A 17,575-nucleotide genomic window follows, 5' to 3' on the forward strand; every position below is an offset into this window, starting at 1 on the left:
AAAGTTGTTTGACGGGGTAAAGGTCAGAGCTCTGTGCAGACCAGTCAAGTTCTTCCACACCTATCTCGACAAACCATTTCTGGATGGACCTCTCTTTCTGCACGGGGGCATTGTCATGCTGAAACATGAAAAACAGCCCTAGACTATTATTCCTCCTCCACCAAACTTTACATTCGGCACATTGCATCCGCCAAACCCAGATTCTTCCGTCAGACTGCCAGATGGTGAAGCGTGATTCATCACTCCAGATAACGCGTTTCCACTAGTTCAGAGTCCAATGGTGGCAAGCTTTACACCACTCCAGTCGGCGTTTGGCGTTGCGCATAGTGATCTTAGGCTTGCGTGTGGCTGCTTGGCCATGGAAACCCATTTCATTATGCTCCCGACGAACAGTTCTTGTGTTGACGTTGCTTACATAGGCATTTTAGAACTTGGGAATGAGTGTTGCAAATGAGGACAGAACATTTTTACACGCTTCAGCACTCGGCAGTCCTGTTGTCTGAGCTTGTGTGGCCTACCACTTCACGGCTGAGCCATTGTTGCTCCTAGACGTTTCCACTTATCAATAACAACACTTACAGTTGAATTGGGCAGTTCGAGCAGGGCAGAAATTTGACGAACTGACTTTGGAAAGGTGGCATCCTATGACGGTGCCACATTGAAAGTTAATTAGGTTTTCTGTAAGGCCATTCTACTGCCAATGTTTGGCTTTCCACATTTTGTTTCCTTACAGCTTTATTCTAAAATAGATTAAAGAAAAATTTCCCTCATCAATCTACACACAATACCTCAATGACAAATGGAAGACAAGTAAAAAAATATATATATATTTTGCAACTGTATTAAAATAAAAAAATAGATACCTTATTTACATAAGTGTTCAAACCCTTTGCTATGAGACTCAATGTATTATTTAAATTTGATTTAACTAGGCAAGTTCTTAAACAACAAATTCTTATTTACAATGATTTACAATGACCCCGGCCAAACCCTCCCCCAACCGGGACGACACTTGGCCAATTGTGCGCCGCCCTATGGGACTCCCGATCACGGCCGGTTGTGATACAAACTATTACAGACAACAAAGGGAAGCACAGCCGCGGGCTGCCCAGTGACACGAGCCTACCAGACAGCTAAATTACTTCTATGCTCACTTTGAGGCAAATAACACTGAAGCATGCATGAGAGCATCAGCTGTTCCGGATGACTATGTGATCACACTCTCCATAGCCAATGTAAGACCTTTGAACAGGTCAACATTCAAAAGGCCGCAGGGCCAGACGGATTGCCAAGACGTGTACTCCGAGCATGTGCTGACCAACTGGCAAGTGTCTTTACTGACATTTTCAACCTCTCCCTGTCCGAGTCTGTAATACCAACATGTTTCAAGCAGACCCCTATAGTAGTCCCTGTGCCCAAGAACACTAAGGTAACCTGCCTAAATGACAACCAACACGTAGCACTCACGTCTGTAGCCATGAAGTGCTTTGAAAGGCTGGTCATGGCTCACATCAACAGCATTATCCCAGAAACCCTAGTTCCATTCCAATTTGCATACCGCCCCAACAGATTCACAGATGATGCAATCTCTATTGCACTCCACACTGCCCTTTCCCACCTGGACAAAAGGAACACCTATGTGATAATGCTGTTCATTGACTACAGCACAGCATTCAACACCATAGTGCCCTCGAAGCTCATCACTAAGCTAAGGACCCTAGCACTAAACACCTCCCTCTGCAACTGGATCCTGGGCTTCCTGACGGGCCGCTCCCAGGTGGTAAGGGTAGGTAATAGCACATCCGGCACGCTAATCCTCAACATGGGGGCCCCTCAGGGGTGCGTGCTCAGTCCCCTCCTGTACTCCCTGTTCACTCATGACTGCACTGCCAGGCACGACTCCAACACCATCAAGTTTGCCGATGACACAACAGTGGTAGGCATGATCAACCACAACTATGAGACAGCCTATAGGGAGGTCAGAGACCTGGCCGTGTGGTGCCAGGACAACAACCTCTCCCTCAACGTGATCAAGACAAAGGAGATGATTGTGGACTACAGGAAAAGGAGGACCCGAACAGGTCCCCGTTCTCATCGACGGGGCTACGGTGGAGCAGGTTGAGAGCTTTAAGTTCCTTGGTGTCCAAATCACCAACAAACAATCATGGTCCAAACACACTAAGACAGTCGTGAAGAGGGCACGACAACACCTATTCCCCCTTAGGAGATTGAAGATTTGGCATGGTTCCTCAGATTCTCAAAAGGTTCTACAGCTGCACCAATAAGAGCATCACTGCCTGGTATGGCAACTGCTCGGCCTCCGACCGCAAGGCACTACAGAGGGTAGTGCGTACGGCCCACTCCATCACTGGGGCCCAGCTTCCTGCCATCCAGGACCTCTATACCAGGCGGTGTCAGAGGAAGGCCCTAAAAATTGTTAAAGACTCCAGCCACCCTAGTCATGGACTGTTCTCTCTGCTACCGCACAGCAAGCGGTACCGGAGCTCCAAGTCTAGTTCTCAAAGGCTTCTTAATAGCTTCTATCCCCAAGCCATAAGACTCCTGAACAGCTAATCAAAGGGCTACCCATACCACTCTTTTATGCTGCTGCTACTCTCTGTTTATTATCTACACATAGTCACTTTAACTCTACATACACATTACCTTGACTAACCGGTGCCCCCGCACATTGACCCTGTACCGGTACCCACTGTATATAGCCTCACTACTGTTATTTTACTGCTGCTGTTTAATTATTTGTTACTTTTATTTTCAATTTTTTACTTATCTATTTTTTTTCTTAAAACATCTTAAAGTATTGTTAGTTAAGGGCTCGTAAGTAAGCATTTCACTGTAAGGTCTCTACACCTGTTGTATTCTGCGCATGTGACAAATATAATTTGATTTGATTTAGACCGCTGCGCTACTCAGGATCCCTGCCTGCATCACTCAAGATCATTGAGCTCAGGTGCATCCTGTTTCCATTGATTATCCTTGAGATGTTTCTAGAACTTGACTTAAGAGTCCATCGGTGGTAATTTCAATTGATTGGACATAATTTGGAAAAACACACCTAATCTATATAAGGTCTCACAGTTGACTTTGTATGTCAGGGTAGATGTTCGTTGGCGTAAACTGAGGTCAATGTTTGAAACTGCTAGTGAGTCGAGTGAATCTAATAGTACAGAAAGTGAGAGTGAGTAGGTAACAGTGGCGAAGAAAAAGGGAAACCAAATAAGTAAAGCGATGTTGGAAAATAGGAAACCACTTGACTCGTTTTTGAGTCAGGTATTTTGGATGAATACTACTTGGAAAATCCTTTTAATGTCTCCTAGGAAAATCTGGAATGTGTTGGAACAAAGTTTGGAGTCAGTGAAAGTCATAAGAAGTGGTCTTATTTTTTATTTTTGTTGTTGTGTCTGCAGAGCAGAAGAAGCGTGTGTTAAGACTCTAAAATATATCAGAGTGGAATGTTTCCTGCATGGATTCTCATAGCAGGGCACCGATCAAGGGGGTTATTTCTGGGGTGGCGCAAGAAATAAAGGCAGAGAGACCTGAAAATAGCTGTGCAGCAACGCTCCCCATTCAACCTGACAGAGCTTGAGAGGATCTGCAGAGAAGATTGGGAGGAACTCCCCAAATACATGTGTGCCAAGCTTATAGCGTCATACCCAAGAAGACTCAAGGCTGCCGAAGGTGCTTCAACAAAGTACTGAGTAAAGGGTCTGAATACTTATGTAAATGTGAGATTTCAGTTGAAAAAAATTCTGAACCTGTTTTTGCTTTGTCATTTTGGGGTATTGTGAGTAGATTGATGAGGATTTAAATAAAAAAATATATATATTAGAATAGGGCTGTAATGTAACAAAATGTGGAAAAGGGCAAGAGGCCTGAATACTTTTCGAATGCACTGTAGTGTATCTTTGATACAGTCATGTGAAATCTATAGATTTGGGACTCATGAATTTATTTCAATTGACTTATTTCCTTATATGAACTGTAACTCAGTAAAGTCTTTGAAATTGTTGCATGTTGCGCTTTATTTTTGTTCAGTCACTGTTTAAGGTGGGTCTGTATAAACCTCTTTTCTCTCAGGGAGGACTTTGACCAGGAGGAGAAGGCTCGCTTTGGGGAGCTGTGCAGTGGAGAAAATGGCAAGGGTAGGGAGTGGTTTGCCAGATATGTCAGTGCACAGGTAAGGGCCAGTATGTAAGCACAGATATATGTACAGTGCCTTGCGAAAGTATTCGGCCCCCTTGAACTTTGCGACCTTTTGCCACATTTCAGGCTTCAAACATAAAGATATCAAACATTTTTTTGTGAAGAATCAATAACAAGTGGGACACAATCATGAAGTGGAACGACATTTATTGGATATTTCATACTTTTTTAACAAATCAAAAACTGAAAAATTGGGCGTGCAAAATTATTCAGCCCCCTTAAGTTAATTACATTTACATTTTACATTTACATTTTTACATTTTACATGTAAAAATGTTAATACTTTGTAGCGCCACCTTTTGCTGCGATTACAGCTGTAAGTCGCTTGGGGTATGTCTCTATCAGTTTTGCACATGGAGAGACTGAAATTTTTTCCCATTCCTCCTTGCAAAACAGCTCGAGCTCAGTGAGGTTGGATGGAGAGCATTTGTGAACAGCAGTTTTCAGTTCTTTCCACAGATTCTCGATTGGATTCAGGTCTGGACTTTGACTTGGCCATTCTAACACCTGGATATGTTTATTTTTGAACCATTCCATTGTAGATTTTGCTTTATGATTTGGATCATTGTCTTGTTGGAAGACAAATCTCCGTCCCAGTCTCAGGTCTTTTGCAGACTCCATCAGGTTTTCTTCCAGAATGGTCCTGTATTTGGCTCCATCCATCTTCCCATCAATTTTAACCATCTTCCCTGTCCCTGCTGAAGAAAAGCAGGCCCAAACCATGATGCTGCCACCACCATGTTTGACAGTGGGGATGCTGTGTTCAGGGTGATGCGCTGATCACATAACGTTTTGCATTGTTGCCAAAAAGTTCAATTTTGGTTTCATCTGACCAGAGCACCTTCCACATGCTTGGTGTGTCTCCCAGGTGGCTTGTGGCAAACTTTAAACAACACTTTTTATGGAGATCTTTAAGAAATGGCTTTCTTCTTGCCACTCTTCCATAAAGGCCAGATTTGTGCAATATACGACTGATTGTTGTCCTATGGACAGAGTCTCCCACCTCAGCTGTAGATCTCTGCAGTTCATCCAGAGTGATCATGGCCTCTTGGCTGCATCTCTGATCAGTCTCCTTGTATGAGCTGAAAGTTTAGAGGAACGGCCAGGTCTTGGTAGATTTGCAGTGGTCTGATACTCCTTCCATTTCAATATTATCGCTTGCACAGTGCTCCTTGGGATGTTTAAAGCTTGGGAAATCTTTTTGTATCCAAATCCGGCTTTAAACTTCTTCACAACAGTATCTCGGACCTGCCTGGTGTGTTCCTTGTTCTTCATGATGCTCTCTGCGCTTTTAACGGACCTCTGAGACTATCACAGTGCAGGTGCATTTATACGGAGACTTGATTACACACAGGTGGATTGTATTTATCATCATTAGTCATTTCGGTCAACATTGGATCATTCAGAGATCCTCACTGAACTTCTGGAGAGAGTTTGCTGCACTGAAAGTAAAGGGGCTGAATAATTTTGCACGCCCAATTTTTCAGTTTTTGATTTGTTAAAAAAGTTTGAAATATCCAATAAATGTCGTTCCACTTAATGATTGTGTCCCACTTGTTGTTGATTCATCACAAAAAAATACAGTTTTATATCTTTATGTTTGAAGCCTGAAATGTGGCAAAAGGTCGCAAAGTTCAAGGGGGCCGAATACTTTCGCAAGGCACTGTGTGTCTCTGCACATAGACACAGAGTAATGGCACAGTTATCAGCACAGCTTCGCTGCTGGTGCTACACGTTTTAAGTTTATGATAACTGAAGACACATGGCTTTATTTGCAGCGCTGCAACTCCAAGTGTGTGAGTGAAGCAACATTCTACAGGCTGGTGCAGTCTTTTGCAGTTGTTCTTTTCGAGTAAGTCTGACTCCCTCTTTCACTTCAACTCTTTCGTATTTTGTTAAGTGCTTATTTTGTTGGGAGACTGATCATTACACCTGCTACATTGTATTGATGGGTTTTACACAATGGCTTCATTCCTTTAAGAGTTTGTAAAGACAACAACTTCCAGGCTCGGCTCCATCTCAGAAGGAGAATATGTGAACACGTTTGTGTGTGTGGTCAAATACATGTGGGTGTTGTGTGCAAAGCTCTTTGTCTAGACCTAAGTCACACATAAGGGAATGGGTGTATTTTACTGTACAATAGTATCTGCACAATCATATCCCCATTACATAAGTGTGTGTGTTGCAGGTGCTATCAGATGGATGACTACAGTCCAGCTAAAAACCTCATGACCATGTGTTTCACTTACTACCACACTGGTGAGATGTGTATCTGCTTAGAACCACAAATGAGAGAGTTATTCTCCCCTCTCTTAATGGCCTCCCAGTTTCCCAACATTAATGGGGAGGGGTCAACGGTCAGGGTTGTACCCTTTTGTAGTTGCAACATAACCACAGAGTCAGTTTAAGCTAACTGTACATACTATTGTGGTGTGCATCTCTGCATGTGTGGGGTATTAGAATTTGTGCTAATACAATGCTATTATAATGCTATTACTATGCTATTAATTTGCTATTAGGCTCTACGCCTAACCTATTCACCTATGCAGTACCTATTCATAATCAATAGGAAACATGATTAGAGCATGGTGGTGTATAGTAAAAGGATCCTTCTCTGCACCTCAGGTAAGTCCCAGCCATCCCCCACTGAGCTGCTGCAGCAGCCACCTGTAGCCATGGACTCCTACCTGAATAAGGCCAACTCCTGGCTGTCTGGCAAGAAGGACGCAGCCGAGCGGCTCCTGAAGAACTCCTCTGCTGCCAAAACGGAAGTCAAAGGCTTCTTTGGAGGCCTGGAGAGCAAGCTGAGAGCATCCGCTCGAAAGAATGAGTGAGATGTATTCCTGTTAATAACCAATCAATAATGTTTCTTCTAAGAATGGTTTTAGTCAGTTTATTTGCCCACTTTTCCTCTCAACTATTTTCTACCCAGGGAGGCAGAGAGTCCAGTCGAGGTAAAGCCCAAATCACCAGGTACGTCAATCTCATCTCTTGTTGATTGTAGGGTACACACTCATCAAAAGTTTAAGATACAAGCAAGTCAGTTCCTGTATTAGTCTGATGTATAACTCCATGTCCTTACATGTTCTTATAACCAACCTGCCAACTGGACACATTTACTCCTCTCTTGCCTCAAAGTATGGGTTGCCTTTATCAGTTGCTCTCTCTGCCTGTCCTCTAAAGTGTCCTCTGTGCCTCCAGAGAAGAAGAAAGTAGAGAACGAGAAGGTGTACCTGTACACACACCTGAAACAGCAACCCATTTGGTATGAGATTTATGTTTATAGATGATTTAAAATCCACACAATAACAATGAGGTAGTGAATTATTGTCCTACCTGGTTGGTGTTATAGATGTGTTGTGGTGTCTCCGGGGACAGGCATACGTTGAGGTTTTGGAACGCTGCGTTCTTTGATGCGGTCCACTGTGAGAGGAAGAAGAGGTCACCTACCACCAGGTGAGATACTGACGTACCAGCAGGGGAGATGAAAGATGAAACGGCTGTTATATCACTAAACTGGGATGTTACTATAAAGCTCCTTTTACAGCCTGTGTAGTGCGAACAGAGGATAAAATGGGAGTGTGTAATAGAGTGCAGTAGATGGATAGATTGAATGAAACGTATGCATGAATGTGGGGTGTATTTTCAAGAGGTGGGAGGTTCGTCTCTTTGTTTGTGAACACTTGTCTCGTCTGTGTGTATAAATGAGGGGTAAGGGAATGTGGTATGAGTATTAACACAAATTAGGAATTTAAGGAAGGATGACTGTATACCAGTCTGTAGTTCACTCAAACTGTTGTTGAGCTCCTGACTGTTGCCACCAGTTTCTTCTCCCAAGCTCTTGTTCTCAACCTTTGCATGTATCTTTAACCCTTTGTCTCCTTGTGCCTTGCTGCCGGGCAGGGGGACGGATGAGGAAGAGAAAGACGAGAGGTCTGTCCTATCTGTCTGCTCCTCCTAACACTGGTAGACAGAGAGATAGGGAGGGAAAGCGAGGAACAAGTGAAAGCGAGGAACAAGGGAAAGAGGCAAAAGAGAGAGGACGAATAAAGGGTTGAGCCGAGAAAGGAAAAGATGGATGCTCAACAATGTGACTTAGAGTAAGAGAGTTGAAGATCTAGAAAGAGCCGTAGGCTTAATTTGCACTGTTCAGGATGTGCGTCACGGAGCACAAGCAGAACAGGGTAAGGGCAGATCCTTGTACTGAAGTTCAATAATAGGCTCAGCATTGGAGCAGTAGGATAGTTGCTGTCCCATTGACTTGTCCACTGATATCTGCATGAACTTCTCCTCTCACTCACTGTATCCTCTGTGTCTGCCATAGCTCAAAGCCATCTAGTTTAGACAACTAATTAAAAGTGTGTTTCTCTTGTTAATACACATTTATGTTGATTGCATACAATTTTCCTAATTTTGATCATGATGCGGGCATTACTTGTCATAAGTGCCACAAAGTTTACTGCGTGCTTGTCGAGCATCAGAAAGGCATGTGTTTACTTACTTATGCACTTCTTGTTTGTTTGGTTGTTGTTATTTGGTTGTTTGGGTTAATTTCATGGATGAATACATTTGCCTCGAGCATAAAGCAGGGTTTTAAAAAAGTTGTTTGTTTCATGATGGCGAGGTATTATGTTTTCACAGATTGCATGCTGACATGTTCACTCTTATCTGCAGCATGAGGGGTTTCTCTTTAGTAGGGCCTGTTGCATGTGACGTGATTTTTTGCTCTCGACCAGTGCATGTTAAGTCTGTAGCGCTTTAGAATAACTCCATGTAATAAAGCATTTACAATGGATTAGTAAATAGTTTAATCATTACGCTCACATTTGTACATGTTAGTAACCTAGTTAATTATAGATTAATTCAGCAGTACCTGATGCTCCTTAAGGTCTCAAAATGGCCCCTAGAACATACTTTTGGCCATGTAGTGTATGTGGACACCTGCTCGTCAAACATCTCATAGAGTTAGTCCCAACTTCCCACTGGATGTTGGAACATTGTTGCAGAGACTTGCTTCCATTCAACCACAAGAGCATTAGTGAGGTTGGGCGCTGATGTTGGGCGATTAGGCCTGGCTCGCAGTCGACGTGCCAAATCCTCACAAAGGTGTTCGATGGGGTTGAGGTCAGAGCTCTGTGCAGGCCAGTTAAGTTCTTCCACACCGATCTCAACAAACCATTTCTGTATGGACCTTGCTTTGTGCACGGGGCATTGTCATGCTGAAACATGAATGGGCCTTCCCCAAATTGTTGCCACAAAGTTGGAAGCACAGAATCGTCTATCTAGAATGTAATTGTATGCTGTAGCATTATTTCGAAGGGGCCTAGCCCGAACCATGAAAAACAGCCCCAGACCATTATTCCTCCTCCACCAAACTTTACAGTTTGCACTATGCATTGGGGTAGGTAGCGTTTTCCTGGCATACGCCAAACCCAGATTCTTCCGTTGGACTGCCAGATGGTGAAGCATGATTCATCACTCCAGAGAGTGCGATCTTAGGCTTGTGTGTGGCTGTTAGGCCATGGAAACCTAATTCATGAAGCTCCAGACGAACAGTTCTGGTGCTGACATTGCTTCCAGAGCCAGTTTGGAACTCTGTAGTGAGTGTTGCAACCGAGGACAGACCATTTTTACACGCTATGTGCTTCAGGACTTGGTGGTTCCATTCTGTGAGCTTGTGTGGCCTACCACTTGGTGGCTTTGACATTTTCTCTCCTAGACATTTCCACTTCAAAATAACAGCACTTACAGTTGACCGGGGCAGCTCTAGCAGGGTTGAAATTTGACGAACTCACTTGTTGGAAAGGTGGCATCCTATGACTGCCATGTTGAAAGTCACTGAGCTCTTCGGTATGGGCCATTCTACTGCCAATATTTGTCTATGGAGATTGCATGGCTGTGTGCTCGATTTTATACACCTGTCAGCAATGGGTGTGGCTGAAATATCCGCATCCACTAATTTGAAGGGGTGTCCACATCCTTTTGCCATGTAGTGTATCTATGGTTTAACAATAAGCACACAATACGGAGGTTGTTTAAGAAAATATAATGAAAATGTTATTCCAAAACAGTCACACTGTTGTAATAATGTGAGGTGTAACTTTGGATATACTATGCTGAGTAAAATAATGTTTTCTGTCTGAAAATGCTATAATCGTTTCTTGACAGGGACTTTTCTACCAAAAGTATGAATTGCAGTCACCCCTTAGAGCAGGTTAATTAGGCAATAAGGCCAGAGGGTGTGTGGTATATGGCCAATATACCACAGCTAAGGGCTGTTCTTAGGCTCAACGCAGAGTGCCTGAATACAGCCCTTAGCCGCGATATATTGGCAATAGACCACAAACCCCCGCGGTGCCTTATTGCTATTATAAACTGGTTACCATCGTAATTAGAGCAGTAAAAATATTTTGTCATACCCATGGTATATGGGCTTATATACCACGGCTTTCAGCCAATCAGCATTCAGGGCTCGAACCACCCAGTTTAGAATCTCGGTTAACCTAGAACTAAAATCCTGTGTAATTTGGTCAACTGCGTGATAAAATTCTGGGTCCATACATGTTAGAAATTGGGAGTTCTGGTTTGCAAAGTCTCCACCTTCACAAAAGGAAACTGTCTGCCCCCACCCCCTTGCTGTTAATTTCACCACGATGCGAAGCAGTCAAAGTTAAAGCACCGTCTTCGCCAAATCTTGGTACGTCCAAATAATCAGTGCTGAAAACCCAAACACCAGGACTACTGCAGCTCCTTATCCTACGTATTCTATCTCTTCACCAGACATTATTTGGTTAACATGCAGAATCTGTCCACAAGAGATTTAAGAGCCGTCCATAGACTGCTTACAAGGCAAGGAAACAAATATTGGAAAACATTATTTTGCTGAACTATCCCTATATCTTTAAGAGTCTAAGCCGGATGGAAGGTATTACTAAGCCATATGGAATTGTTTTAAGGTCATACCGATGATCATTTAGCTATTTGATTTTGAATTTAAAAATATATATATATTAGTGAGACCTTAAGGAGCTGGAATGTACTGGTACTGCTGGAATGTCTACCAATGGCATGTCCATCTTTTGGTGAGAAATTCCACTGGTCACTCAACATTTATAAAGTATAAATAGCCCACACTGTAGATGAGGCCATGCAAAAATACTTAACTAATGATTAATAAATGGTTTATAAGGACCTATATTAAACCTTATTAATGGAGCAATGATTAATAAGTGATTAACTAACCCATTATAAATGCTTTATTTCATGGAGTTATTACAAAGTGCTACTGTCAAGTATTATTCCACTGCACGCTGAATGCTGTCTTACTGAGCCACAATGACAATTGTTTTGAAAGACACATTCAAGTAGAACGGTGTGTTGTAGCACTTAATAGCTATGTTCTTCTCCATGGGTATTGCCATTAATTACTGTAGCAGCCCATCAAATGCTAAGCATTCAGTTTATTGTATAATTTATTTCAGAAATCCTCCTGTACCTTCTATGTGTATGTATGAGTGTGAGTGGACGGGTGTGTGATATTGTGGTGCTGTTCAGGTCAAGTTATCAATCTTGTTCACAGGGTTAGTTAACTCTGGAGACTCATTTGGTGTCTTCAGAGTTAGGTAAATCAGCCTTTAGTTGTTCTTCTACATATGTTTGGAATAATCTCCCAAAAGCATTACACATAGTAGCCATTGTGTCCCTGGGGCAGTTTAGAGAGTGGACAGAGGAATTTTATAATGAAGAATGTGTTTGTTTTAGTTGATTGTGTTTTGTGTATATGTGTTCACTTTGTGTCGTGCTGTATTTTACTTTTTTATATTGTATTCCATTTTTTGGTTCTATTAAATTGTATATGCAGGGCTCCCTTGAAAAAGAGACACTGTTCTCAATGGTGACTCCCTGCTAAAATAAAATAAAAGGTCCCCTGTTTTCTTGTACATATGAGTACATATGTATGACTACCCTGGTTATAAAGCCTCCCAAAGCTTTTGGACAGACATTTCTCTCCGTTCCCCAATCAGAGAGAGAACCGCAATCTAACACGCAATATCCAGCATGCCATCGCTTTAATTTGATGTGTTCTCCTTCGAAAAAGTTTTCACATGTTTTGCTATTTTCATCTCATTCCAATGATGTCTGGTTTGTTGTTTTGGTGTGGGTTTAAAGGTCAGAGGTAAACTTGGAGACCTTGACCCCTAACTTCTCTCTGCTCTTATCTTTCTCCAGAGAGAAGTGGTGTCATATGACCCAGGAAGAGAAAGATGACAGCTCTAAAGTCGACGAGAATATTGCCTTTGGCCAACTGGGGTGAGTGAGGTGACATACTCATGCCTATGGACAAAAAACAACTTCTAAGTAACATTCCATCTGAGAAGGAGAGGAATCTGCATGGTTTGTATACTGTATCTCATGGTCAGTTAACTCTTAGTGTCTGCTTTCAGGACATTCACTCACAACATGCTGGCTTTTGGGCTCAGTAAGAAACTCTGCAATGACTTCCTGAAGAAGCAAGCAGTTATTGGGAACCTAAATGAAGGTACCCCTACATGAACCAACCTTCCTCACATCAATAAGATCAAATAGGTCGTTTGGTTATCTGCCACACTTCCTTTCTTTTCATATAATTTACTTTGTTTCACCTGTTCAAACTGTTTTAAACGTATAAAAACAAATATTAGTTGGGGCCTCCTGAGTGGTGCAGCGGTCTAAGGCACTGCATCGCAGTGCTAGAGGTGTTACTACAGACCCGGGTTCATTCTCGGGCTGTGCCACAACCGGAAGTCCCAAAGGAGGCGCATAATTGGCCCAGCGTCGTCGGGTCAGGGGAGGGTTTGGCCGGTGGGCTTTGCTTGGCTCATCGCGCCCTAGCGACTCCTTGTGGCAGGCCGGGCGCCTGCAGGCTGACCCCGGTTGCCAGTTGAATGGTGTTTCCTCTGACACATTGGTGCGGCTGGCTTCCGGGTTAAGCTGGTGGGTTTTAAGGAGCGCATGTTAGGCGGGTCATGCCTCTCCTGAGCCCGTTGGGTAGACAGGCTTTCTGAGACTAATGTATTTATAACTGGAAAAACGTGCTTAGTGGTTTTGATTGAAAAGAGCTCTCTGTTTCTCTCTTACAGAGCAGTACAAGCTGTTGAGCGACCACATTGAGCAGATGGCCACAGAGTGAGTGACAAAGAATGGTTCTTCAATGACTACTTAGTACACTGTCAATAGTAATTAGCTGAAGCTAATCTCCTCACTCTCCAATGTTGTGAAGGCTCAACAATAACTGTATTCCATCAATATCCAGTACAGTAAACTCCAATCACCTATTTTAGTAAAGCCTCCATAACCTGCAACAATAAATAACACAAAACCTTTTATTACAGTGATAGTAAACATGAAGCGGCATAGTCAATATTCCAGCTTCACCAACCAACATACTGTAACCTACCCTCTCCTGGGCACTGTCAACAAGGTCATTCACCCTATCACTACTACATTATTTTATACTGTCACTAATGAGTACCTTCCTCAGGTCCTTATTTTACTGTATAGTTGGACAATTTCAGCCATATCAGCATCCATTAACCCATTTTACATAATCAGCTCCTTGTAACCGGCCCAGGCTCTCTATAGCCTTTTTCATGTCCCCTGACTACAGTATACATACAGTATATATATTTTAGATATACTGTAACCTGCTCCTTGCACATATCCTACAATTAGTATTATTTATATTGTTTGCAATAGTGACCTTTTATGATTTCCTCTCTGCCCAATGTCGAAGTGCCTTGAATGTACCCGTGGGGAACTGTCCTTTCTGTTTCAATGGTAATCAATGCAAGTCTCAATTGTAACAATCTGTAAAACCACTTGATACAATATCCTCCTGTTCATGATTCTACCATCTATATACTGTGTCAGCATATTTCCAATAAGGTTGAATTCTCATGCTCAGTGCCCCTCTGTGTTTAGTGATTGTCATGGTATTAGATAATGGCTAGTGAAAGTGCAGTGTGTCGTGGTGAGAAGCTGCAGCATGACTTCCAGCAGCAGTCCCATACCTTCTGTTTATTCCTTGAGTAGCCGTGACCTGAGGTGTCTGCTATATGCCTGGCATGCATCCTTGCACTTTATAAGTGAGAAACGAGAATTGTGCAAGTTGGGAATCGTGCAGCAAGAGCGTCAATGTCTTGTTTGCATTATTTAAGCCAACCAGAGGGAAGCCTAGTGACTTGTTCAGAGCACTTAATTTATCAATGGAGTTAAAAGTTTAAAAACTACTGTGTGGATCCAGCTTTTGAGGGAGATGTAAGCAAAATATATCATTCTTGACATCTCGGAGCATTGACATTTGAGCTATGTGAATAGGAATTAGGATTATTGTACATTTTTCTCAATGCTGGATTGAAGTACTGGCAAGTTTTTTAAAAATATATATATAATTTTTTATTAATCTATTGTCTATCACTTGATTTTGTATTTATATTGTATTTTTTTCACCTATGTTTTATTATGTTCAAAGACTTGTTTATCACTGGTTTTGTGTCATATCTGTTGGTGAATGACTATGTAACTGATTATGGTCATTGTGTTTTGATGTCTGTCTCAATGGCAACTAAAGCTTTCCCCTTATTAAGACCCTGAAGTGCCGTCATAATTCCTCCCTTAGGACTGGTCCATTCAAGTGCTAAACCAAACTATATGTGTGCTATGTGTAAAATGTTTAGTATAAACTATTGGGTAATTCCTCCAGTGTGTTAGTTACGATGTGTAGTTGCATGTGATGCCTTGTAGTTGAAGTTCTACGTCTTGTCTTGGAGACGTCTTGTCTTGCTCTCTCTCTCTTTTCTTGTGGGCTGTTTAGCAGAGGACCAGCTTCTTGCCACAAAGTGTCACTTGTGTTCTGCTCTGTCTCTGTTATTTCCCTTGGATTGCAATGCTGCTCCCTGCTTCATGTCTGGATCTGACAGTCTGTTCAGCAATCAGACATATTGTGCATCTGCATGTGATGACCTTTATTTCCATACTGCTGAATGACTTGCCTCTTTTTTGTTTTGTGGCTGTGTGCAGTTTTAGTTTAGCACCAAGCCCTCCTGGGTGTTTGTATTGATGTGTGCATTTTTAGTTTAGCACCAAGCCCTCATGGGTGTTTGTATTGCTGTGTGCACTCTGGCCTTTCAGTATTGTTGAAATGCAGACGAGCCCTCTAATACTTGGCATGCTTCGCCTGCTTTTCATGTTGCATGTTAAATGCACGGATGGTCCATCACTGGTCTTTAAGACATCTCTCATGAAAAGTGTTGTACATTGTTTGTCTGGGCAGTGGCGGTCTGATGTGACCAGTTGTAACTAGCACCTGATACCTAGTCATGGACAAGCCTTCTGTCTTTGGAGGTGAAACAAACTTTGGCATAGGAGAATATAGCCAACCCTTCTTTTTAATAAGTGGGGAAAGAGTCTCTTACAGGTAGCTGTAATATCCTCCCACTTCTGTTGTGCAATGGTGGCTGAGTTTGCATGGATGTGTAATTATGATAGAACAAGTAGCTGATGCTGTAATAAATATATTTTTGAATGTGGATGCTTTTGGAGTCGTGTCTGTGAGTGCATGCGAGAGAGGGTATACGATGTTTGAATTAGAGGTGTTTGGGAAGGAGAGCTCCGTGTGAATGTGTAGATTAGATTAGTCTCTGTGCACTCCAGTGTGTGAGACTGAGTCAACGTGAGCAGGGTATAGAGTGGGAACATGTAGCACAATGTGGGAGGGTTTTAGACCCTGGCCCAAACTGCCAAATGGCTGCTCAATGATTGGACACAATATGATGAGCAGTGAAAGCTCAGTCAGTGGTGTCACACAATGAGGGTCTCTCAATTCAAGTGCTTTATTGGCATGGGAAACATATGTTTACATTGCCAAAGCAAGTGAAATAGATAAAAGTGAAATAAAAAAATAACAGTAAACATTACTCACAAAAGTTCCAAAAGAATGAAGACATTTCAAATGTCATATGTGCAAATAGTTAAAGTACAAAAGGGAAAATAAATATAAATGGTATTTACAATGGTGTTTGTTTTTCACTGGTTGCACTTTTTTTGGCAATGGGTTACAAATCTTGCTGCTGTGAATGCACACTGTGGTATTTCACCCAATATATATGGGTGTTTATCAAAATTTTATTTGTTTTTGAATTCTTTGAGGTTTTGTGTATAATCTGAGGAAAATTTGTGTCTCTCTGGTCATACATTTGGCAGGAGGTTAGGAAGTGCAGCTCAGTTTCCTCATGATTTGGTTTCTCATGATTTGGTTGTGTCTAATTGTGTTGCTCTACAGAGAAATTAACCTGGAGAAGAGCTCCCCTAAGCAAGCTGGTCCTGGGGCTCTGTTTAAAAACACAAACAGACACCACAGAGCCCCAGGACCAGCTTGCTTAGGGGGCTCTTCTCCAGGTTCATTTCTCTGTAGGTGATGGCTTTGTTAGGGGGCTGTAGAATTTAATGGCTCTGGGGACTGTAAAATATCTGAACACAATGAAGGTGATATGTGCACACACACACTCAATTACATGCTTGTTTACACTCACAGATACATACACACTTGATCTCTGTCTTCTCTCCCTCTCTATTGTCTAACTTTCTATAATTCAATATGTTTGTCTGTCTTATTCTACATGTTTATCTATGTTTACAACAAGCAATGGGAAGATGGAACAGGAACATAGTAATGCAAGGTCTCTTTCAAAATCATGTGAAACATCAATTGCTATGGAAATGCTGGGAGGTGTTTTTCTATGAATATGATCTTTAATGTAATTATGATGTTGATACTATATGGATTACTATTATCATCCTGAATATTAAGGCTGCACTCATATCATGTTAAACACATTGACACTCAGCCATGAAATTTGCTAGAACCTGTTTATTGAAATCTAAACATCAGACATTTTAAAATCTGTTTTTGACTGTCATGATACCCCTTTTGGCAGTAATTTTACAGCCACTGATTATGGTCAATTTAGACTGAGAATAGTATCTAATTATGGTAAGGGATGAAATAAGTATAGCTAGTTGTAATTGTAACGGTTTAGCAGATAATAAGGAAAGACCATCTGAATTTGCGTGGCTAAAAGAAAAGGAATATTAAATATACTGTTTACAGGACATTCACTCTACATGAGATGAAGGCGGGTAAATAATTTCCTGTCGTAGACAAAGGAACTCAAAGGGTGTGATGATACTAATTAACAATAATGTTGATCCGAATGTGAAATCAGTCAGGAATGATCTGCAAGGAAGGTGGACTCTTGAATATGAAAGTGGATGAAAATCAGATTTGTGTCATTAATTTACAGTTGGGCAAAAAAGT

General features: G+C 41.9%; 1 protein-coding gene across 6 annotated transcripts in view; it reads left to right on the forward strand.

Moving 5' to 3' along the window:
- kiaa0513 (KIAA0513 ortholog) overlaps nt 1-17,575 on the forward strand; it is a 48,834-nt gene that overhangs the window by 9,901 nt on the left and 21,358 nt on the right. For 2 of the 6 annotated variants that reach the window (XM_064952022.1, XM_064952023.1), the window contains exons 3-13: nt 4,096-4,195; nt 6,000-6,073; nt 6,410-6,480; nt 6,847-7,051; nt 7,154-7,194; nt 7,405-7,486; nt 7,600-7,677; nt 8,125-8,154; nt 12,451-12,531; nt 12,666-12,760; nt 13,341-13,386. In XM_064952022.1, the coding sequence (XP_064808094.1) occupies nt 4,096-4,195; nt 6,000-6,073; nt 6,410-6,480; nt 6,847-7,051; nt 7,154-7,194; nt 7,405-7,486; nt 7,600-7,677; nt 8,125-8,154; nt 12,451-12,531; nt 12,666-12,760; nt 13,341-13,386 (903 nt within the window). Of the gene's footprint in view, nt 1-4,095; nt 4,196-5,999; nt 6,074-6,409; nt 6,481-6,846; nt 7,052-7,153; nt 7,195-7,404; nt 7,487-7,599; nt 7,678-8,124; nt 8,155-12,450; nt 12,532-12,665; nt 12,761-13,340; nt 15,789-17,575 lie in introns of those variants that run through there. The other 4 variants (XM_064952026.1, XM_064952024.1, XM_064952025.1 and 1 more) reach the window with 4 other exon arrangements.

Source organism: Oncorhynchus masou, chromosome 31 (assembly GCF_036934945.1).
Source record: "Oncorhynchus masou masou isolate Uvic2021 chromosome 31, UVic_Omas_1.1, whole genome shotgun sequence".
NCBI classification, from domain to species: domain Eukaryota; kingdom Metazoa; phylum Chordata; class Actinopteri; order Salmoniformes; family Salmonidae; genus Oncorhynchus; species Oncorhynchus masou.